Here is a 19350-nt window from a genome sequence, read left to right on the forward strand (position 1 = left end):
GCTCAGCCTACATCCCTGTCCTCACCTGTGGTCATGTGGTTCTTTTCCATAACATCGAATCGGTAATAAAGAGTTAGTTAATGCTTTAAACTTTTCAGAGCCAAACGTGGCTCAGGAGGTGAACAAATATATGTTTCCTATATATAGCGTATGCGGGTGTCACGTGAAAAAATAACGAACGACTCGGACCAGAAGACCCAGTTGAGTGGTGAGTGAATCATATCTGTTTCTCATAATTTGTCCTTGTATGCATTATATATATATTTTTCTTATTCAGAATATGATTAAATAAGTAGATGTGTGGGGGGAATCTGGCTATTGAAAATGTAACATTTTAATTTCATTATTAAATGAACGAAATGACTCCAATAAAGGTTTGTTCATTTTGCTGAACAGGATTCAAAGATCCATCCATCTTCTATCACCGCTTATCCTTCAGGGTCGCGGGGAACCTGCAGCCTATCCCAGGGAGCATCGGGCACAAGGCAGGGTACACCCTGGATGGGGTGTAATCCATCGAGGGCACACTCACATCAGACACTTTAGACACACCAATTACCCTATCATGCATGTTTTTGGACTGGGGGAGGAAACCTCACTGGAATAAAGTTGGTTTGACGTTGGACGTTCTATATTTGCGGATATGCGTAAATTAAGGGACCGCATACCTGACACCTAGATGAACACTTTCCAGTTGGTTATATGACTGTAAGTCATTCCTTTCAAATGCTATTGAAGTTAGAATCCTGTATAACAATGTCATATGTAACTTTAGAGACGGTCCCTTAACTTCCGCAGATCCGCGAATATCGAACGTCCAACGTCAAGCCAATTTTATTCCAGTGGAAAACCCCTGCAGCACGGGGAACCCCCAACCGAACGTGCTAACAACTAAGCTGTGTGCCCGGCATATAATGATCCAATGTTCCCATCGCTGCCACTGAAACACTACAAATCCCAGGATCCTCTTGGGTAACCGTGATTTCCGGGTTTGGTGTTGCCGTGGGAAGGCGTGTGTCGCGGAGACTAGTTGGAAATGACGGGAGCTGAAACCGGATTCCTAATCACATATCCAAACAAAACCACCGGGGCATAAGGCACAGAGCTTCGACACTGCGATTTAGGGTGTGTGTGTGTGTCTGTGTTTATGTGTGTTTAAGTGTGTTTAAATAAGCTTGGCATGAACTATTTAAAATGTTTATCTCGCTATATTCATGCACTTCGTCCCACCTGCTCAGACTAGCGTGCCAGCTAATCCCTGAGCAAAGCTATGGAATTTGTTTTTTCTTCTTCTTCTTCTTGAGGCTGCCACTTTTAGCTACTAATGAGCTAAATATGCAGATATTCTCCTGTCGTGATCTCGGCTTGCTTAGCTACACAAACCGGGTTCGTGCTGATCATCCAGGGGAGTTGGAAGTCACAGATGCAGATAGCTAGCTACCTGAAGTGATGAACAATTCTGTAGTATTTGGCAAGTTAGCCGGACATTAGCTGGCTAATTAGTTAGCCACGGTGCTACGTAGCCCGCTCACTGGGTAGTTATTCAGTGCATTCGAGGCAAAAATAATAATAATAAAAAACAATAATTTCAAAACAACATTAGTACAGTCTACATCAGTGACGTGTTGTGGAAGTTAGTGTTAATACGGTAGTTTGTGTGTTAATGACCGTATAAAAATAATAATATTAACAATAATTTAAAAACAACAGTAGTACAGTCTATATCAGTGACGTGTTGTGGAAGTTAGTGTTAATACGGTAGTTTGTGTGTTAATAACAATTAAACACTACTTAATGGAAATAGTCTTCGGGCTAAATTGTATACTACCGTACTAATGAGTATGTAGACGTAGTGCATGTTACCATAGCTACCATACTATTTTCACATACTATGTAGTACGCTAGTATGCTGCTGCCATCAAAGTAACGTCGTTGCTAAGATGTAAACCTAAACACTTGGAAAGAGTATCAGAAAAACGTCTTTTTAAATCTGTTGTCAAATTCAAATAGATTGTAGATATAAATTAAGTTATATTAAAAAGTATGATTAATATAGAAGGTTTTTAAACCACGGTATTTAACTGCTGCACTAATATACTTCGCCATCCAAACTTTCCTCTTCCTTAAGCTTTGCTATCAGCAAGAATGTTTTTTGTTGTTGCTATTAGCAAGAAAATAGAAAAGCTGAAAATGTTTCTTTTTATCTGTGGAAAGGGAATCCTGTAAGTTATAGTCCCAAAGAGATTACTGTTGTATTAATTATAATGTAAAAGGAAAAAAGTACACTTTAGTGATGTGTTATACCACTATTTTGAAATATTCACTATGATAGTATCTTAACTTTAACATCATAACGTCCCTATCTTTGGTTCACATGTTTTTTCAACATAAAAGTCCATAGTTGTAAGTGTACTAAGGAGTCCAGCATGCTGTATTTCAAAGTTGTGTTGTCTCAGGTTGGGCTCGATGGAGGTGATCAGGAGCGCAGTGACTCCGCGTGCGCCGGCGCCGGTGAAGCGTGTGTCCGAGGTGGACTTCCGATCAGGCACGGCGCTTGAGCAGCTGGCCTCGCACGTGCAGGAGCTCGTGCAGCTTGAGCAAGGCGAGTTTGGGGACCAGACTGCACTTGAGGTGCACACGGCCAAAGACTTCATCTTCAACATGCTGGGTGAGAAGAAATTGCTTTCAAAAGTTCACGTTAAAAAAAAAGGAGAGATTTATGTTAAGGGGCTTTCACACTGGCAGTTTAGTCTGAACCAGAGCACAGTCTGCATGAAAAATTGGTCATGTGAAAGCTGCGGACCAGGAAGTGCAACGTGGTACAGAACCTGAGACTAACTGAAGGAGGTGGTCTGTGTTCAGTTGCACTGGAGCTGTGCTGCGATTCTCGTGAATGTGAATACAACTCGTACTCGGGTCCGAACTTTATGTGAATCATTAGTTTCCACAACACGTGTACCATGCGTGGCAGGGGAATGTTGCACATAAGGGTCCACTGCTGCACATAATAGCATCAGAATAAAAAAAAAAAAAAAAAAAAAAATGGTGATTTGCTTTGTGCTCTCCATGCACGTTTGTGATGACGTAAGATGAATGCAAACGCACCAGGGTACAATAGAATCAAGTGAGTCTGAAACCATACCATCGCTGCGAGAAGCATTGGGAACAATCGCACTCGGATTCAGACCATAGCAAACGTGCCCAGTGTGAAAATGACCTTAGATGCTACGTAAGGAATACAACACTGCGGGTCAGCCTGTTCTAGGGAAATCATTAACGACACAGCGTTACCATCCTCAATATTAGTCTCTAATCACAGCACCTCCCAAACTGTGTTATTCCTGTTCTAACAAAATAGTTTGTCTCTGGTAATATTTATTTCATTTAATAAAGAATGACATGTATGTTTTATCTGTTTATAGTTACATTTAATATAAATATATATATATATATATATATATATATATATATATATATATATATATATATATATATATATATATATATATATAAAATACACAATACAACTATAACTATTAACACAGCAGCGCTGTTGTGCAGGTCGTCTATGACATATTAATTATGACCTGAAATAAACTTTGATTTTTTATTTTTTTTTATTTTCTTTGTTTATATCCCTGGTTTTATTGTGCCACATTCACCAGTATCAATCACTTAAAAGAGAAATTTTCCATAATCAAAATACAGACTTTTACCAGCCTCTAAACTTGTTCTCATCTTTGATTACATAATCATGTATGTGCATTCATGGAAAATAATTGCCGCAATTATTTACAATCCTGATGGATAAGTCCAGCCATGCATTATTTCTTGCTCAGATATCCTGCTTTGCTCAGAAATATCTCATATTATTATTATTATTATAGCCATATTTTGGGTTTCAAACGAAGGGTGTTGGATACGAGTCCAAAATAGTTTAAGCTATCAAGTTCAAATTTGTTGGTGTCAAAAGTGATGGTATGTGCATTCTCCAAACATATATACAGGGAATTATGTGTGTGGTGGTCTGGGAAAACCCATTGGCTGTTTCTACAACTGAATTCTGGAATATACTTTGATGTGTCTACTTTATAAAAGCATAATGAAATAGTTTTTTTTATTTTATTTTTTTGGGTTCATTTTTAACCTTGCCTTGGTTGTCAACCTGCAGCGATCATTCTGGGTAAGGAGGAGTTTCAAAAGGAGTTTCATTGCAAAATGCACACAATTCAAATAAATTAAGTTCATGATCAGATACTAGCTGTCTAAATGTCCACAGTGAATCAGTGCAATCTCATCATAATCGTAGTGCTGGCCGATTTCCAGTTACTTTGGTCAATTCGAATGAATGCTTTAACGCGCTTTTCAAAATGTTTTAATTGAAATTGTACAAGTTTATGTATACATAGTTGAATTTTTTTTTAATAAAAATAATTTTTTTTAAACCAGTACAAAAGGGAAAACACAGCCTTCTTAACTTGATAAACGCCTCCTAAAGCCTGCGCTACTCCAAACACTGCTGCGCTTAGATTAAAAAATAAATAACACAAACACCAAGATAAACAGGCAGCACTTCACCGAGGACAGAGTTCATGGAAAAATAATGTGGAAATATCACTTCAGAGATATGGAATTGGAACGAGTATGAAAAGTCAGATGAACAAGTTTATTTAAGATATAATGCTGCATTCAGCTTGCCTCCTAAGTGGTAATTCACCGCATTTTTTTCTTCAGCGTGTTGGAAGTGGAAAAATGGATGCCTGCTATGTCCCAGTTTTGTTAGCAACATGTTAGCCAGCTGCCTGTGATGAGTCCTACATATTAATATTGTATGTATATTTTCCTCCTCAGACAGCAAACTGTATAGTCAGTGATTTAACAAGTGAACGTATCTTTGTTGTATGTAAAGCTAATCCCTGTATATACAGTACAGTATAACTCATTTTAAAGGTAAGAAGTGCTACAGTGTTTATTTCTGATGCTGTGAGCAGCCATACTAAATGGTTTGCACTTATAAAATGCTTTTTTTTTTTTTTTAACCTTAGCTGTTCTACAAAGCGCTTTACACTGTGTCACATTCACACACACCAGTGGTAGCAGAGCTGCCATGCAAGGCACTAGCTTGCGATCAGGAGCAACTTGGGGTTCAGTGTCTTGCCCAAGGACACCTCGGCACGTGGAGTCACGTGAGCCGCGAATCGAACCGCAAACCCTACAATTAGTGGACAGCCCGCTCTACCACCTGAGCCATAGCCCATGTTTATTTGACGCCACTCTGTAAACAGGGAAGGAACTTAGTGTTGAGAAAACTACCCCAAATTGATGAGTAGGAATTTCATGATGAGGTAATTTTTTTGGGGGGGGGGCTTTTACTGGTCGGAGTTGCAAGCTCGAGTCAAATGCAGCATACTGAAGGAGAAAGAAAATATTGATGCGTATTGCGAAACACATGGTGCCAATTTACACTGTCGAGAGTACATTCTCGAAAGAGTTCAACTACATTATCTAAGAACTAAAATGAAATCGTAATCAAGAGTAGTGCATAAATGTGGAAAGCAAATAAAGATCACCCAGCCCCACATCGTCATATACAAAACCGAGACGAGTGTATACACACACTCTGTACACCCGACAAAGTTTTAAATGTTTAAATGTCCTACTAAGAAGACATTAATACAAAGAAACGAAGGCAACAGAACTGAATAAATCCATTATGTTAGCCGGAACGGAGATCAGGCGAACAAAGAGACGACGATGAGGCTCATGTTTAAATGCTGTGAGTGATCTCGGGTGATGAAGCAGAAACTGATAATAAATTGAGAAGCTATTTCTTGTTGTAAACATAAAAAAAAAAATTGACAGCAGTGTTGTTCTATCAGTGGATTGGGTTGTAAATGTAGAGGTAGAAGAGCGTCTTTCAGTGGAAATAGAAAGAAATTGTTAAATGTGATTCTCTCAGGGTTTTTTTTTCTCCCCACTTTTGCGTGTAACCAGAGTTTAAAATGCTCCGAGTTTGTCAAAGTGTGAACATATGAGGAGTTTTCCCAGGCTGCCACACATCCAGAATGAACAGAATTATTTGCTCTTGTTTCCACACAGCTTTTAATGAACACACTTCAGAACCAGTGTTGAAAGAAGTTTAAATGGCTTCAAAAGCACAGTGGTGACCGTTCAGAGTCCGTAGATTTTCTGGTGAGATTCACACACCTTGGTATTGTCTCGTTTTACGTGCTCTCGTGTGACCAATAGGTGGCACTGCTCCCATCCTCTTTCTCTCTTACAGCACCACTAGCCCAAACCTCCAGGGTTTCTCTTTCTGCTTGGTTTATAAAGTCATTCTCTTTCCTGAACATCCCCTTTCTCATCATCCAGCCCACACACACGGGGTAACTGTCATCCTGCTTGCCTTTCCTCTTCGCTGTGACAATAGGATGGGGAGAGATACTTGCTTGAGCGCTTTATAGTTCTGTTAAATCTTAAAATATCATAACCGCCCATAATCTTGTCAAACAATGGATTAGTTCACTGACAGCTTTTCTGTATATGCCTCAGTCTGTCTCTCTCTCTCTCTCCCTCCCTCTCCCTCTCTCTCGCTCTCGCGTGCTCTCTCTTTCAGACTTTTACACTCCCATTTTTTCTTTGTCCTGTCTGTCTCATTGTCGCCTCAAGTTTTCCTCATGCTACATAATCCGTCTTATGTTTTCTGTTCTCCGCCTGCTGGAGAGATTTATTTATCTCCTGTATGCTGAGTGTTTTGTTTTTTTTGGTTTGTTTTTTTCCTGTTTTTTTTCTGCCCACACCCCGAGGATGCAAACAGATTTTCAATATGTTTTGTATCTCTCCGCGCTTTATTTTTCCTGCATATATGCCCTCCCATGTTCCAGTCGATTGGTGTCTGGAAAGTAAGCAAAGATCCTCATAGAGGTTGCAGAGACTATATTCCATCCTTCCTCTTTTTTTGGCTTGTAGTTGTTTAATGATTAAAAGATTGTTTTAGTATTGAATATATCACATCGCCTTTGTGACTGGATCTAAGCTGATGGGGGCGATTACTATATAGATCCGTACATGCTGTTGGTCAAAACTAGCTTAATTACGAAGATTAAAAATGTATGTTTGTTTGTTTTTAATACAGGTATTCCCTGAAAGAGCGGCATTGATGTTTCTACCGTCTGTCTGTCATCCTGAATTTATTCTGATGATGAAAGGGAGCAAAAGTGTTTGCATTCCAGTCAAAATAGCGTGTTACATCAGCACGCTTTATCTCACAGCACCTTTCCTTGCAGACATTAGCATAATCTCGCTATGTTTATCCTTCCTCCCAGAAGGACTCATTATTATACTGTAGCAGCATTATAGCACCATTAGCCTCAGTGACTATGAGAGGATTCAAAAAGCAGCTGGACTTCTGTCCTCACGGGTCTTTGGGTCATTAAAAAAAAAACAACAAGGACAACCGCTAACTCGGAAAGCTAACTGTTGAGGTGTTGTTTAGGGATCTGCTGAATGCTTGGCTACTGATTAGCTTCTTCCAAAAGAAATGAAATTATTGAGTAATGATGCTGAAGGTTTTGACAGAATACCTTGTTCTCCTGCAGAAGCACAGCAGTAGAGACGTATCTCGCATTCAGAGAGCACAACACCTTAATCAAATATTCCATGTACAGAACAACACAGCAAGCCTCTGGCTGCATGTCTCCACCGATATCTGAATTTCAAGCACATCTACATTTACTGACCAAGTAACTGGCTTTTCCGTATTAACAGCATGCTTTCCATATAATATCGCAGAAATGAACGCAGAATCAAGCAAATTCCACAATATTCAGAGGAGCTTGCAATTTTCCTTAATTGGAGCAGGTTTTTACCACAGAACGCCACTGTGAAAAACTCTGCAAATTGCTTCGTAAAATTTTTGAAAATAAGCCGCAGCAAAGCATTTTTGGCCTCAGCGATCTCAAAAAAAAAAAGAAACAGTGAAATCCTGTACGGACTGTCCTAAACACTGGGTCAACCATAAAGATGGCTTTAAATGCACACAGTACTGTGTAATAGTCTAAGGCACATGCAAATATGCTGTAGAGCAAAGGTGCCTTCAAAAATAATGAAATTAAATGCTTCTACATTAAAAAGAAATCCTGTAAAAAGCAGTAATAAAAGAAACAAAGTCAATATTTGGTGTGATGACCCTTTGCTTTTAAAAAAATAATAATTATTCAGTAGTCTCAGGTGCAATGTGTGCAGTTTTATAAGGAAATGAGCTGTAAGTTTTATTGAACATCTTGGACAATCTGCCACGATTCTTCTGGAGACTTTGACTGGCACACTTGCTTCTTATTTTTGCAGCAAAATCCAGCAGCCTAAGTGTGTCTTATGTAATCTGCTGCTTTCTTTACTGACATGCAAACATTTTTTCTGTAACATTTTAATTTTTGTTTTTAAAAGCTAATATTTGGATCTAAAATGTTTTCGTACTAACTCGATAATGTAGAAATCATAAAATAAGAATCTTACAGCAAAGATTGTACAGAAAATAGGATGCATGCCTAAAACTTTTGCACAGTACTGTACTTCACCTATAAACCTATTTGTTTACTCAAATGTGACCGGATATTGTTGGATTTGTTCAGTCACATGTATTGCAGTAATACATGTCGCAATCAAAATTATTCAACCCCCATTGCAAATCAGGTTTATTGTCAAAATCTACAGACTTTCAGCTGATTACAATGAACAAATCAAACAAAAACAATTGAAATAATTCAACACAATGAATGCTTCAAGTGGTGTCCCCAAATTCAACTGAAAATGACTTCTCCAGTTTCAAAATTATTCAACCCCCTGAATAGAATCCCTCACAACAGCACAAATATGCAAAGCAGGTGTTGTCTCAAGCACACCTGATGCAGCTAATCAAGGACTTCATTAGTTGCACCAGATGTGCTTGAGCTGGAACATATGAAATACCTGAACTGGCTAGGGGTAGAAAATGAATTAAATACCTGGACGGGGCAAAAAAGGTAGCTATCGATGGCTGCAACCAGATTTCTGAGAAGGCAGGAAAACCCTCGAGTGACTGCAAAAGACCTGCAGCAAGACTTGGTGGTAACAGGCGCTGACGTTTCAGTGAGCACAGTAAAGCACGTATTAAATGCAGACGGTTTCCATGCCAGAACTCCAAGATGTATTCCACTATTGATCCAACAGCACAAGAAAAATCGTCTCAAAATCAGTCTCAGAAGTTTTAGGATTCTGTTCTGTAGAGCAATGAAACAAAACTTTTGGAACTTTTCGGCATGATGGATCAGCGGTATGTCTGGAGGAAGAAGGATGAAGAAAGAACACTCTTTCCACAGTCAAGCATGGTGGTGGCTCGGTGATGCTCTGGGGCTGCTTTGCATCCTCTGGCACTGGAAACCTGCAGTGTGTGGAAGGCAAGATTGATTTATTGAAGTATCAGGAAATCCTAGGAGAAAACATCCTAGGAGAAGAAGCATTTGTTGTGTTGAACTATTTCAACAGCTGAAAGTCTGATTTGCAATGGGGGTTGAATAATCTTGATTGCAACTGTGTGTGTGTGTGTGTGTGTGTGTGTGTGTGTGTGTGTATATATATATATATATATATATATATATATATATATATATATATATATATATATATATATATATATATATATATATATATATATATATATATATATATATAATATTTGTGATGAATTTAGTGATTCTGGTGCTAACTTGCTGTGGTCGTCTTCTGCACTTACATCACAGGGGGAGATTGCTAGTGCAGGCACAGTAGCGTTTAATAGGAAAAAAAAATGCAGTGATCTCAAAAAATAATGCTCAGGTTTCTCTATTAACTCCTTCAAACAAAACGCAGGAGCTTCATTTCTCACTCACCATTATCCCGTGACGTTCAATGTCATATTAATGAGACATCCAGTGGAGAAGTAATGGAGACCCGTTCCACAGCTCAGTTTCAGACTTCTACAGCTCAGTAAAGCTATAGAACGCCGTTACAGTAGAGACAAGACACGACTTGGTAGTGATCTGCACGAAGGAGGTATGGGTGTGAAAGTTGAAGCTTTGGAAGACGATCTGTTTGAGCAGAATGTACAGATTAGGAGGTGAGAGAGCTGGACAGACTAAAGCAATAAAGCACTGCTGCATCACTCTCTTTAGAAAGAGATGAATTCTCATTGGAGAATCATAATTTAGGAAACTGTTATAAAATCAATATTTTGCATAGTTGATCACATATAAATATGTGACTCAGGGTGGATTTTTGTTTAGTGTATATCGGTGAAATAACTGTTAGCAAATAGCAGTTATTTTTGCAACTTTTTTCATTCTTTATTCATGAATAATAATAATAATAATTATAATTTATTTTTTTAACGCTGTTGAGTGGGCAGAGTGGAGTGAGTCACAGGGCTGCGTTCACACTCCCGAGCATGTGTCGTGTGTAATTAGTGCGATTAGACAGTATCAGAAAGCATGATTACAGAGTAAGACTCTGGAATACGTTATTACTGCTGTGATGCTTTGTGGTGAGTAATATTGTGCATAACAGTCACTGATTATAATTCATTCCTCTCATAACTCATGACTTGGCCTTGACCTGGGACAGCTGAAAGATGAGCGATTGAAAGAGAGAATGTGATTAATTCTGCATTCTTACTTGCACACAGTTCATAGACACAGTTCAGATGTGTATATAAAATCAAATGTCATCATTTTCATCATCTTGGTTCTGGATGTGAAGCTGTCTGTTTACTGTGCTTTATTGAAGCACAAGTGCTAACCTTCTAGGTATCTAGTAAGAAGCTAAATAGGTTTTCTCATCTTTTCATTTAATTAAGTTTGAGTAATCTATAGTAGTTGTGGCTGGAAAAAGAGTAGGGAATGAGTTGAAATAAAATGATTTTGGGTCTCAGGGAACATATTTGCATAATTATATTGCTGCACTTTGTGTATCTGATTTGCATCTTATGCCATGATGAACCGCTGCCTAACATACTTTCACGCTTTTTACTTTTTTACTATACTCTGACAGGCTATGCACTTAGATCTGACACTAAAGACTATGTATAAAGATGCATTATAACTATATAATGCTTTTACCCTGTCAGAGAAAGCTCTCCGGAAAGATCATAGATGTTTAGCAAGATGACGGCAAATAGAAAATATTCTGGTTTTCAAATCATCAGCTAATGTACCCGTTTCTTATATGTGAAGAATTAAAGATGACCGAACATGCAGTTATAGGAAAATAATCGATGACTGAGAGGTGGGATTAGTTACTCTGTTGCCCCTCAAGGTTTTTAATTTTTTAAAAAATTTTTAATATGTATTTTCCAGCACATCCCAAAGTGTTTTTTTCCTCTTATACCACAGTTATTTGTGAACTCTAAGACATAAAAAACAAAACAAAAAAGCAAACACATTTATAATTGCTTTTATTCATCATTTACATTAGAGCGTAAATAACAGCACATCTGTTTATTTGTTTATTATTAGTCTTGAATTAGGCCCTTGGATTAGACAAGTCCCTGTGAATTAGCTGTTAGAAAATGCGTTAATATGGATATTGTCATAGGCGCTGTTATAGATCAATACTCAACACCTTCTGACCAGTCAAGGCTGAAAATTAATAAATACAATACAAATATGTGGAAGGTTTATCTCTTGACACCCCCCCCCCCCTTTCTTAAAATCACAGAGATGGTTCTTTTTGTTCAAACAGAGAAAAGATAATCACCTCTGTTCCTCTTTTACTCTCCAGATGGCTATATTAGCATTCATGCTTTTCATGCTTATAAAATGTGTCTGAACATACAGCTCGTGGTAAAATAGCTTAATTAGAGGAATTGCACCTTGTTACAGTCTTTCCCCAGTCTACCAGTGACATTACACTCTCTGATCCCGAAGTCGAGCTGCACATTATCACCATCCTGTTATCACCTCTCAGTGCTGTAATTACTGTGGAGCTAATGTATAGTAAGACCGGGCATATTTCTCGAGGACTAACTGAAATATTGGAATAAAATAAATAAAATAAATAAAACGTGCCAATGCTGAGAGTCCTGAAGTTAATTTGTAGTCTGCACATATCTCCAGAAACCTGACTAGTGACAGAAGGCAGATTTAAAAAAACTTTTCTGGAAATATTTTTTATTCTTGTGTGGGAGATAAGCACGAGACTGCACTAATACTTGGTAGCACGTAGAGGCACCAGATTGCCTCTAACAGACGGACTAGTTTCTCTGTCTATAAAGCTGTTACACTGAGATGAGTTTTTACTCATCTGCTCTCCGTTTTAACCCATTTTATCACTCTGAGATAAAACAAAACCAACTGGAGTGAGGGCCTTGTTACTGCTCTGCCCATCTGCCCATTGAGAATACACTGCCTGTTTCTGTATTTCAACAACAAATTCATACCATCATCAGTGCATGTGATAAATATGATATTCAATATATGTGCTACATTTTACTTGTACCCCGGTGTTGTTGAATTTTCAACTCCGATTAGTTAGAATGTGTTGATTTAATTTCCTATAACAACAGCTCTGACAGTAGTGCTGGCTGGTTATTGGTTATATAAGATACTGTTACCATAGAAACAATAAATTATAAGGTTATTGTCTTCTAAGTTATTGTTTATATAGTAACAGCGTATTCTCTTGTATAGAAAGAAAATGTCATAATGGTTGAAATGGTGCAACTTTCTGTAAGGGGGTGTTTATTTAACATTTGTTGAAGGAGTCATGGGGCAACATCACTTTAACATCCATTATGCTTTCCACCATAGAAAAGTTTTCAGGACAGAGGGCTTTGTGGTTTGTCTTAATAATTTCACGAAAGAGGAAAATAGTGAAAATTGCTTTGGTATAAGAGCAATAACACACTTTAGGATGTGCTATGATTGGAAAATGATCAACTCCACTTCGAAGTCGAGCCACATCATTTACTTTTATGGCATTTGGCAGACACCCTTATCCAGAGCGACTTACATTTATCTCATTTATACAAATGAGCAATTGAGGGTTAAGGGCCTTACCCAAGGGCCCAACGGTGGTAGCTTGGCAATGCTGGGCTTCAACTCCTGACCTTCTGATCAGTAACCCAGAGCCTTTAACCACTGAGCCACCACTGCCCCATCAAACCACTTCATCTTTGATTGGTTCAAGTTATTGTGCTATAAGGTATTATTTTATACCTCAGAGTGGCATAGAAGGGTTATTTATGAATATCTAAGTCCAATATGCTGTGAGTATGATGGAAGAATAGCAGGTCAAACATTCTCATCATTAAACATTATACAAGCTGGTTAGTTTGTTGCATGGACTTATGGTTCAGCTGATGTTTCTGCAGAGTGCACAGAGCCATGCTGACTAGCCCGGAGAAATGAATATAACCATATGATATTGCATCTAGAATATAGGCTTATTTCATGGTATAGTGAACAACTAAAAAGAACTCAAAATCCGCATGTATTTATTTATTTATTTATTTATTCATTTATTTATTTATTTATTTTAAATTTCCACTCCACTACATGCTTCACAGCATGTTTGTTCTCACTCTTCTTTTTCTCTTTTCCTTTTTAAGCCCCCTCTTTTCACACATGCAGGAAAAGCTTTCCACCCACGCCTTCTTCACTGTGTGGAACAAGGTTCACACGCTGATTTAGTTTGCACATAATCAAATGAGTGAAATTATATTATAAGATTTAAACTGCTGGATGGATTTCAGTGTCTATAACATTTATACCTATTATATTCTGTTAACATGAAAAGTCTCTGGAGCTTTTGTGAGATCTAAAAATGACTGTTTTTTCAAAGGCTGGTAAAATTCTGAAAACCAGACTGGTTCAGTGCTGTTGCCTTGGGTTGTGAAAGGCTGACATTTAAGACATAACGTCCAAGGCAATTTTATTCATACTGTATTGACAATATCATTGAACATTTTTTACCATGCTTCAGTCAAAGGCAGAGTCCTTGTTTTTGACTCCATGAATATGTATTCTCACAGGCCTGGTTCAGAAGGTGGACAAGAGGCTCCCGGTTGCAAATGAATACCTGCTATTGTCAGGTGGTGCCAGGGAGGGCGTTCTTGATCTGAACCCAGAGGAGCTGGGTGACTATGTCAGAGGTGTGGATTTTGACCTGGACTTCACCCTTCTGGTGCCTGCCCTTAAACTGCATGACCGCAACCAGCCTGTAACTCTGGACATGCGCCAGTCTCCACCGTGCCACTCCTGGCTCAGCTTGCGGCTTTGCGACCCAGCCATGCTAGCCCGGTGGGGTATCTGCTGCGAAGACGAACCGAACATTCAGCGGCAGGAAAATGGTGAAGAGGAAGAAGGCGGTTCCATATTGGGCTCGATTCCCTCCCTCCAATCTCCACAGTCCTTGGATGGATGTTACTTCTCACCCCTGCTGGTCACGGAGTGGTTCTGGAACGTAGTGGGCACAGCGGTGGAGGAGCTAAAGCGACACCCACAAAGAGGGATTCCAGTTCCTGATCGTGTGGAACGCAATGGACCTTTGACCACACTGATCCTTAAAGCAGGCACCAGCCGTGTCCTCTATGATCTCTTGCCCGTTGTGTCGTTTCGAGGCTGGCCAGCTGTAGCGCAAAGCTGGCTTACTACAAACCACTTCTGGGATGGAAAGATCACTGAGGAGGAGGCAATTAGTGGGTTTTATCTCTTGCCTTGCTGCTCCCCAACTGCTGGCTCGGCTTCCAGACCAGACCGTGAATGGAGACTTGCCTTTTCTCGGAGCGAGGTCCAGTTGAAGAAGTGTGTGCCTTTTCCTATGGCCGCAGCCTTCCAGGCAGCCAAAGCTGTTGTGTCCAGACTGTTGGCACGCCCTCGTACAGGTCTTAGCCTTTACCACCTGCGCACCCTACTTTTCTGGGCTTGTGACCGCTTACCTGCAGCCTATTTGAGCTGTTCAGAGCAAGAGACGCCAGCCCGCCTGTTCCTGGGTCTCCTGGATGACCTGGCACACTGTGTGCTTGGTAAAAACTGCCCCAATTATTTCCTCCCTCAGTACAACATGTTGGAACATCTTACTGATAACGCAGCCCTACTGGTGGCCCGGAAACTAGCCCACTTGCGCTCGGATCCAGCTGAACATTTGCGTGCGGCACTGGAGCAAGCTCGGCAGGCATGCCAGCTGAAACGGGAAGCTGCTGGGACGAGTAATGGGCACGGAGCATCATCGCCAAGCTCCGGCCCTTCCAAAGCCACCTCCCCGCAAGATGACCGTCTAGCCCAGAGACTGCAGCAGCTGGTTACGGAAAACCCCGGCAAGTCTATTTCGGTCTTCCTCAACCCAGACGACGTGACAAGACCGCACTTCCGCATTGATGATAAGTTCTACTGAAATGGTGGAGCCCCAGCAAGAGCACTACACACTGCCTGAGGAAAAAGTAATGCCCCTCCTTCTTCCTTAGCTACTGAGGTAAAGCTAATATTCAAAGTTAAGAGCACACACACACACACACACACACACACACACACACACACACACACACACACTCCTTCACTGTGCATTGTGCTGTTCTGTATTAAACCCCTCACATGCAGGCTGGGCACAATCAGCGATGTATTTTGGCCAACGCTACAGTCTACAAGCCAGCTCTGCGAAATATGATTAAGCTGCTACTAGAGAGACCATCTGTCCCAAATCAAGTCTGCTGTCAGCTACATGGCCGTGCTACCAAAAGAAATCCAAATCACCAAATGGAGGAAGGCACAAGAGCGGCTGTTTTTGGATCTTGCGTGCCATTTGATGAGAGGCCTTGAAGCTGTACTGCTCAGTGAAATCTTAATCCTGCAACCTGAATTGGATTATAATATCTTGCACAGCTTGAAACAATAGTTCAGTTAAGGGATTTTAAATCCTGCAACATACTGCTGAGGATCTTTTTTTTTTTTTTTTAAATTCTGTTATACACTGGTAAGCAGGAAGGTGGGCAATGATCTAAGCCAAGGTACATTTCAAAGCACTGGATGTTGAATGTCTTTATTGCGAAGGAGTATATGATGGACTTTAACACTGAATATGATTTTCTCCACTCCTCTATTTTATCTCTTACTCATCTCGTTCTCTTTCTCAGGTACTTTTTGTTGCGAAGATGAAGGCATTTCCAGTGTGTATGGTATTGCCTCTGTGCCTCCTACTATTTTATGTGTCTCAAATGACCGACAACAGTTGAAACACAGCCTTAGGGCTTGGAAATCATGATGGCTAGGTAATAAGAGAGAGGTTGAGATAAAGGTCTAGCGACTCTCCAGTGCATTACTTTAAGTCAGCCTGTCTTACACAAGACTAGACTGAGCCCCATGACTGCACTAAAGCTATATTTAGGAACAGCCACGGGTCTGAATCTTTTCAGAACTTGAGATTTTTACAACAGAATAAGGACTTCGGTGCATTACTGACACATTTTTGTTGTTTACTTGCATTCAATACATTTAAATCAAGAGCAAAATTCTGCCCGTGGCACAAATCAAGAAGCTCTAAAGCCGACTACTCTGATGAAGAAACGTCAATACGTCTGCCTGTCAAAATATTATTTCATTAAATTTAATAACGTGTCCTATAATTGTTTGATGATGTTTGATGGTTTAGCTTTTGACCTTGATTTGCTGATTTGCTCTCAGCTTGGTGCTTGATTATACTGTAATCTCTACAATATGGATATACGATCGTACATTTCTTGCTCATATTTTTTTGTTTGCTACCAAAACGGTGAGTATGTTTGTGTGTGAGTGCAAGAAAGCACGTAAATACAGAAGCTCCTGTTAAATATGTTTTGAATTACTCTGTAAAATTTGTTTCGTTTCATCAGCTCAGCTCATTATGATAATAGCGAGAGAGGGTGATAATAGTATGCAAGCTTGCTCCAAAAGATCTGCAGAGAAATTTTGTTTGTGTGTGTGGTATCAGGTCAGATCTTTGCTTCACAGATGTGCTGCGGTTGCTCTGGGATGGATGGAGGGATGTAGTGAGAGTCTGCAGCAGTCTCCACTGGCAGATTAGCCAGAAGTGATGGAGCACCTGGGAGTTCAGACAGCTGCGTCTCTCTCTCTCTCTCTCTCGCTCTCTCGCTCTTGTCATGTCTGACTCATCCTCTTTTCTATCTTTTATCCAGCTCCCTCCATCATAGCACAGTTTTTCTTTAGTTCCGAGTTCGACACGTCCCAAAATGTATCCAGAAAGCAGAAGTCTTGAACGATGTGTGCTGTAAAACAGGCTTGTTGTGATTGTCTGCTCTTTTTTTTTCCCTTTTTTTTTTTTTTTTTTGAATAGCTGTAAATTGCTTGTACGTGTGATAGATTTGATAGGTTGATGTCATGCACTTCAGAGATGAAGGGATAGACTGAAAGCGCACGAGTGTCATATACACTAAAAAAAAAAAAAAAAAAACAAGCCAAAGGACGAATTTAGATCATGCTCGGATACTGCAGAACGTAACGGATGTAATGTGTTGCTTAAACATACTCTTTTAAATAGGCTTGAACCATGTACACTATTTATATAAGTGTTTTAAATAATTTCAGAGCGTTAACGTATGTGTGTTCTTCGAAATTTGATCACTATACCATACAATGCCTAATGTATGAACAATCGTCCTATGCAATTTTGCTGTGTGTGTCGGGAGCATATCTGTTTTAGTGAAATATGAGCCCTTGCCCTGGCTGCGGTAATCAACAAGAACATTTCAATACAGTGGAAAATGATCGCAGTGGCACAAATCGAACAGTTACCGCCTCAGGGGATGACAGGATGTTCTAATAGCCACAATTTGGATGTGATAACTTTTACAAAAACCAAAGCATAGAACCATCGCTACTTTCCCTTGTATTTGCAGTCATTTCGAGTTTACGAAGCAGGGCTGTAATTTTATCATACAGGCAGTTATTAAAGTGAATTTACAGAGCTGTGGTTGTAATGTGAGGGAGTGAACAACGATAACGAATGTATACTCGTTTTATGTTCAAAATTACTTTTTCATTTCAATGAATCCGGATCGGAAACAAGACTAAAATGAAATTGTGCAGTGATATGTAAAGGAGTTTATATTGTGTATATTTCTTGTACCAAATGATTTACTGATTTGTGTATGTGTTTTGCTGTAATGCACTAAAGGCATTTTGGTTGTTTTATTATTTATCATTTGAATCATGTGCGATGCTGTTAATCGTAGCATGAAATAAACATCATTACATAATGAAAAGAGCGTGTGGACAGTGTTATCACACCATAACATCATTTTACTGTGCGTCCGCGGTTTTTAAAAATGGGGTCCGGGCACCACCAGGTGTCCATGACATTTTTATTTTGTTTGATAATGGATAATGGTGGGATAAGGGTGAGTTGTGATTTCCAAAACTATTATACCTCCACTACCCATTAAGCCTGTAAGTCTAATATTTGATTAGTTTGATGGTGTTTGTTAAAATAAATCTGTTGCTAAGGGGAAACTGGGTGTTATTTAAAGGGGTTCTTACCTGCAAAAAGCTTGAGAACCTTTGGTGTACATGACCTGTTGTTGTTATCAGTTATGGACCTTTTTACACTTTTTTTTTCTTCTTTTTTCTTCCTTAATATCGTACCTGTGCTGATTTTTATACAGGATAAAATATAAACTGGGATTAAATGCTGCTGCAGTGCCATATCAGGCCAAGAGGGGATGCTGTGGTACAGCACATTACAGTCTCTGTACCGCAGCTTTGCTTTAATCAGATAACCCGGCTGGTGATAAAAGCATAAACAAATGTATAACAGATAGTAGAGCAGAGGACTGTGGTCTTACATTACGCACTCTTCACCTCATTCCAGCCAACAGGCACATCTTTGTACAATACCTCTACCTCATGTGAAATACATCAGTGTATCTTTCTCATCAACACCTATATCACACACACACACACCTAAATTGCCTGTACAGTCCAGCTCAGAGTTTCCAGATTGCAGATAGTCAATTTTCACACCCAAAGAGTAAATAAGCACAAACTAAATGAGAGAATGGCAGCTGACTGAGACATGTACCAGTACTTAAGAGAGGCAAGAAGAGGTGTTGGACCTACTGGTTTACAACTAGAGACACACACACAAACACACACACACACGTACATATATCCTTGCAGACTGGCACACATTAGCATAAGGGGGACACAGATCATTTGATGCATGGGACCTCTTGCATTATATCTGCTTGTCATTCAGCACCATGGCTACTCCAGCACTGCTATTATGACATTTTCGTCCTTACTCATCCAGAAGATGATGCCGCTTTCCTGTCCCAAGCTGCTGTCAATAAGC

General features: G+C 39.6%; 1 protein-coding gene across 2 annotated transcripts; it reads left to right on the forward strand.

Moving 5' to 3' along the window:
- The first annotated feature begins 882 nt into the window (after positions 1 to 882).
- Positions 883 to 18262, forward strand: tmem102 (transmembrane protein 102). Of its 2 annotated transcripts, XR_001813180.3 has the most exons (4): positions 883 to 1125; positions 2457 to 2668; positions 14042 to 15480; positions 15606 to 18262. XR_001813180.3 is itself a non-coding variant. In XM_017472220.3 (3 exons), exons 2-3 carry the CDS (start codon positions 2467 to 2469, stop codon positions 15400 to 15402), a joined length of 1563 nt encoding a protein of 520 aa, XP_017327709.1. In that variant the 5' UTR covers positions 883 to 1125; positions 2457 to 2466; the 3' UTR covers positions 15403 to 18262. The 2 variants fall into 2 exon arrangements, 1 of the variants encoding a protein (XP_017327709.1); XM_017472220.3 differs by having other exon boundaries at positions 14042 to 18262.
- The last annotated feature ends 1088 nt before the right edge of the window (positions 18263 to 19350 follow it).

The sequence above is a fragment of the Ictalurus punctatus genome, chromosome 7 (genome assembly GCF_001660625.3).
Source record: "Ictalurus punctatus breed USDA103 chromosome 7, Coco_2.0, whole genome shotgun sequence".
NCBI classification, from domain to species: Eukaryota; Metazoa; Chordata; class Actinopteri; order Siluriformes; family Ictaluridae; genus Ictalurus; species Ictalurus punctatus.